Below are 6,073 nucleotides of genomic sequence, written 5' to 3' on the forward strand. Positions count from 1 at the left end.
CAATATAAACGACAACCACCGACCATAGAAAGACTGAAATCCTAAATAGAGGGCAGCATACATATTATGTTACAGAACAGCATTCTGGCACTGTCTGTTTCATGAACAACATCTTGAATCAGTGTCTCATAAAAAAAACTACAAGCATTTTGATTTCCTCTCTAATAAAATTTCATGTCATCATGATTCAAGCTATGTTTTCATGATTTACATTTTCCAACTTGCAAAAGAAACACACTCTGTAACATCAAGTGCATTGTGTTTTTTCAAGGAGAAACATCTGTTGGAAACCATTTTGATTTCCTGTCTAATTAGATTTTATGTCATCATATGTTTCAATAGTGTAAGTTTTCACTATTATATAGTTTCCAAGTTGCAAAAGAAACACTTCTAATTAGTGATATATTGTAGTGAAATATGAAAGCCATCTCCAACATCAAGACACATTGTGTTTTTTTATGATCCCTCTCATAGAAACCATCTTGATTTCCTGTATAGTGGATAATTAGGTTATAAGTCTTCTTCAGACTTTCATGGGTTATCCATGGTGTTTAACCTGAATAGATCCATCCTTATGAGGTCATATAAACATACCGTAATCGCGCGAATAAGTGCCCCGTTTGAATAAGCGCCCCTCTCGATTAACCACCCCTCGTAACATAAAAATTTCCTTAAGCGCCACGTTTGAATAAGCGCCCCATATAAATTTGAATAAGCACCCCTTATAATAATATCATAAGGCACCCCTTATAATAATATCATAAGATTTTTTTTTTTCTTGGACAGATGATAGCTCCGATCCCTGGACAGACAGTATATTTCCAACTTTACTCTTTTTACATATTTGTCTATGCATATTCCTACTCCTCTTTTTCTTTTTCCGACCTTTAGCACATTCTCATCTGAGTTTTCAAGAAAAAATACAATGATCCTGCCATCCTGCTAATGTCAATCGGCCAATGGCCAACAAGCTAACCACTACCAACCACCACTAATTGCATCTGCTATTTTGCTGTTACGTAAATATTCACGCAATCTTGTCATGAGCAATGTTCTCCGGACGATTATCTTTTCGCCTAACCATCATTTGTAATTTCCTTCCTTATATAATCTTTTTTTCATTCAAAAAGTGCCGCTTGAATTTAATAATTTCCCATAAGAACCCCTCAATTTTCATCTATTTCCAAAAGCGCCCCCTCAATTTCCACACAGTTTTCATAAGTGCCCCGTTTAAATAAGCGCCCCGTTTGAATAAGCGCCCCCCAGAAAGTGCAAAAAATATTTTAAGCGCCCGGGCGCGAGTACGGTATATATGTTTTTAAATTAAATTATAATCATCCTCTAAATATATTCATAGCTCTATATGATTATCATTAATGAAGGACTTGTGTACTGTATATATGTCAGATGCACAGGCTTCAATGATGCTTGATGAGATATTTTTTAATAGCCAAAAGCACAAAAACAATAAAAGATAATATAAGAGTACAAACCCTCACCTTGTTGCACCATATCTATGTATATTGTCGAGTTGATGCATTATAGAAATGAACTATACATACATATCAGGTGAAGTGTAGTTGAGCGATAAATATGTGCACGTATTATGTGTAAAGTTAATCGACTGTATGAGGTTCGAATCTCACTCTTGTTTTTTATTATTATTATTACTATTATTATTATTAATATTATTATTATTATTATTATCTTTTTATTATTTGTGCAATTATATTTGTTAAAATAAAATTGGGACATCAGATTGTAAGGTAAATGGCCTGAAAATATTTAAAACATTCTAAAATCTGCATCAATACTTAATCCATTCGCCAAACAAGGCCTAGCATCATACTGTAGGCTTCAAGTGGCAGCCTATCAATATGGCTTGCACGACGTCCGGACTGCTTCTAGTCTGCCGGCCTGAATTTGACACAATCATTCCGCTCAAGTCGGTTCGCGGTCGATCTGCTAGAGTCAGCTTGGCCTAGCCAACGACTCTTTTTGAACGATCTGCTCGAGTTGGCTCTGTCAGATACAATCGAAACAATCAAAACTTTTTCTTACCTATAGTGACTGCCATTATTAACCCATCCTTAAAATTCACTCTTACAGAGTTTACCAATGTTATCTCCCACCCAGCCTAAAAATTTGTACCACCCAACCTTAGTTTCCTACAGATACAGCCCTGTATAATGCATTACTGTAGTGTGATGTTTATATGCTTTTATAAACTGTTATATTTAGCCATTCCCAACTGCAGAACCAATTTAGGTCAATTCAGAATCAATATACTGGTGCTAAATTGTGGAATTCCTTGCCAATTGAGTTAAAAGAGACCTTTTAAATATCGCTCAGTTAAATTATGTAGCAATCTATCATCAGATATTCGTAGCAATATTCATTTTCTTTCCTTATACAATCCTTTAAAAATCTCCTTTACTTTACCCAATTGTTTTTCTTTCCTGTTTCTTGTACAGGTATTTATATAATTTATACACATATTTATACATTTTTCTTTTAATTTTGTTTTGTAATTTAATGTAATTCAAGATCATACCCTAGACAAGTGTTACTAAACAGTGTTACAATACTGACTAAGTATCCAGAATAAAGGAAGATTTTTATCTATCTATTCAAAAAAAAAAAAAAAACCACCCCAAAATATAGAAAATATAACTACCATTAAATTGATTGTTACCTATGAAAAAAATTTGCTTGTTACAACTTACTTTTCTCGCAATATACTGTTTCCTCACGTCCCAATTAAACATGACATTCCAGAGGTTGTAAGTTGCTATGGTAATGACCGATGCCTTACAAGTTTCTATGACAGCACACAGGCACAAAAGAAATCCCTTTATCTTCATCAGATAACACTTCTGTAATTTAATGATGGATTCGGAAATTAAATATAACAAAAATTTTAATGAAAACACAGAAATTAACATACTGTATGAGAATGACACTTAGATCAGCTATGAAAACATCTAAGTTTGATCAAGCATTAGCCAAACATTTCAATTCAGCTGGTCATTCAATTTCAAATTTCGAAGTTAATATTGCAATAGACCATAATGCCAAATGGAATGACAGTGGCATAGCTACGGGCACTGCAGCCAGTGCAAGACACTGGGTCCCAGGGTTATTAGGGGCCCATTCATAAACAGATCTAAAAATAATAATTTAAAATAATTTCCAACTTAATACTTTGGGTAAATTTTAAATCAGTAGTGTATTCAAGGGCGCCCCAGCCGGGGGCCCCCCTTCCCCTAAGGTGGGCGGATCTTCCATGTCAAAGTCCCTCCCAGGTACCTCTCCTCTCCCACCTCTGTACTGAATTCCTGGCTATGAGGATGGATGAGAGTAGCGGCACCAATTTACCAGGTAGGTCAGACCCTCAGGAGAGTAGCAAATTACTGTACAAGTCCATACCTCGAGTGCTCCGAGTATAACAGACAGACAGACAGTAAATGCTATATAAAGCTAATATTACATTATGTTTCATATATGTTTTATAAATTAATCAACTGACGGTAAATTATTTATGTTTCTGTACTTAAGACCTTGATATGATAATTATTATTATTATTATTATTACGATTATTATTATGATTATTATTATTATGTTTGATATTAATTTTTTTTATTGATATGTAGTATCTGTATCTGTTCTTGTTTTCTTTACAATGTTGCTTTAAAGTAATAACTTTTCAATTCAATTCATTTTATTTACAAATGAAAATACATCATTTGGTCAATATAAAATGGTAATTATAAAAAATTGCATTTACAATAAAAGGTAATTATATAAAACATTCAAATTTGGAATAATAAATAACAAAAATTACATGCACAGATAGAAAATCTGATTAACTTTTAATGTTGTTTACATTTTTATATTGTTCAAATAACTTTCTATATTTTTTGAACATGTTCTGTAAAACAAGCTCCGATTCAGTGCTTTATTGCTTTTTAATGTATTGGATGAATAGTTGAATATAATACTGTGGTATACATTACAGATTTTTTCTTGTATTCATCAGTGGAAAGAAGGATTACTCACTTGAAGTGTTTCAAATTGAATCACAATTTCTTGCAAACTGACTAGAATGGTGCTATTGCATCATCAGGTATTGTATGACGTCGTACAGAGACCAAGACTATAAAGTGAGCCCACGATCTTCCTGATAGGTATGATTTCCTAGAAATAGTTTCACCTGGCTGGGCTGTGCAACACCGACTGTCGGAGTGTGTACAACGTCATCACAGGTATGATGATGTCACATCTCAAGTCTACTGTCATATTAACACCTGTCCCGTCAGATAGACAAAGAATTGTGATTCAATTCAAATTGTTACGAGTGAGTAAATCAGTTTTCCGCTTGGGTATACAAGAAAGAATCTGGTATAAGAAATTTAAAGTAATATCATATAATACTATTGAATTTAAATTCAACTTTATTGCAATAAAATTAAAACATGATTGGATAAAACAAGTAAACCTTTCAGTACTACAAAAATTAATTAAAAACACATCCAAAAATGTCAATAAGACAAAAATACAAGAAAAACACTAAAATCATTGAGAAAATACAGTAGAATTTATGGCAAAAATGCTCATAAAGATTAAGAACAAAAAAATTAAATTAAAAATTTGTATCTAATTATTTCATTTAAATTTTAAAATATTTAATATACCCTATCAGAAATTTATTATTTAAAAAATTGTCAAGTGAGTATATGTCAAATGTAATCCAAGGTTGTTTTTTTCATAGAATAATACAAATGTATATAAAATAACTATTTAATAAACTACTTTATTTATTTTTTGTCTTAACCTCATTTGATATGATATAAAATTAGATAATAATAAAGTGTTTTTATTTTTGCAGAATAAACATGTAGATCTTTTACAAAAAGACTGGTGTTGCAACAAACTTCAAGAGCATCGAAGCTAGTAAATTCAGCATTATAATATGAATACATTAATGCACAATACGAATAGATAGATAAAAACCAATATTTCACGGTCAAGAATCAATGAAGAATCCAAACTCCAAATTGAAAAAGTCAATGAGGACAAATTACAGAATGTGCATAGGCCTACACAAGGTCAATCCAACCATGGAGGTGATCCAATATCACATGTTTTATTAGAATATTGAGCAACTACCTCAGCATGAAATGAGGATGAGGATTAGAAGGCATATGCTGATCAATAAAAAGATGATGATAAAATGATTGACAGAAAGCAGCAGAACTCATTTGAAAAAACTGGTGGTACAGCCATTGTGTGTGTGCTGAACCATGAAGATTCCAGGGTACCTGCAGGCTGTATATAAACCAGGGGGTGGAGGGTTTAGTATAAACCTACTTTTTTTTTTCTTCTGATTTAAAGAAAACCCTTTGTTTTTCCATCAATACCATGTAAATCAGTGGTTCCCAACCTTGGGTCCATGGTCCACCAAATCAAAAAGGGTATGCCAGACTTTGAGACCATTTTTGCTGCGAAGCAGCCAATTCATATTCTTGACAGCAATTTGACCTCTGAAAGGTCATTGTTCGTCAAAAAATGAGCGCCTAAGACGACTGAAAAGCGGAGTTTCCTTCTTTCGTTCTGCCGGGTAAAATCAATTACTTTAGGTGAAGTTTGTAGACTAATCTACTCCTGTCTCTTATACACATCTAGATGTGTATAAGAGACAGGTCAGAACGTCCAGCGGCTGAGGGTGCTGTGGTGAGAGGTTCAAGGATGTACTAAGCAGTACTTCTCCTGCACCAGAGGTGTCTGGCTATTGCAGAAACGCAGCGGTCATCTTCCGCCACTCTGAGTTAACTGTCATTTCCCCTTTGTCCAAGAGTTTTTTTTAACTTAATAAGAGACCGATATTTGTTGATGAACTTTGAGGACAGATCAATGGTTTATTTGAAGTGGCGGTGTAATTTGATGGTTTCTTGTCCTAGATCATGCAGTCTTCAAAATAAAAATTGTAACCTTTGGTAATCAACTACATTTTCCACATACATAGAAATTTTTGAAACTTTATTAAAAAAAACCTAAACCATAATTCACCAC

At 33.3% G+C, this 6,073-nt stretch overlaps 1 protein-coding gene across 3 annotated transcripts in view; it reads right to left on the bottom strand.

Moving 5' to 3' along the window:
- Nucleotides 1–6,073, bottom strand: part of LOC117123130 — a 28,046-nt gene that overhangs the window by 17,757 nt on the left and 4,216 nt on the right. For 2 of the 3 annotated variants that reach the window (XM_033268979.1, XM_033268981.1), the window contains exon 2: nucleotides 2,727–2,876. In XM_033268979.1, coding sequence (XP_033124870.1) covers nucleotides 2,727–2,864 — 138 coding nt within the window. In that variant the 5' untranslated portion in view covers nucleotides 2,865–2,876. Of the gene's footprint in view, nucleotides 1–2,726; nucleotides 2,877–4,060; nucleotides 4,302–6,073 lie in introns of those variants that run through there. The other variant, XM_033268980.1, reaches the window with a different exon arrangement.

Source organism: Anneissia japonica, unplaced genomic scaffold (genome assembly GCF_011630105.1).
Source record: "Anneissia japonica isolate Jap-2015-1 unplaced genomic scaffold, ASM1163010v1 scaffold5067_len495651_cov149, whole genome shotgun sequence".
NCBI lineage: Eukaryota > Metazoa > Echinodermata > Crinoidea > Comatulida > Comatulidae > Anneissia > Anneissia japonica.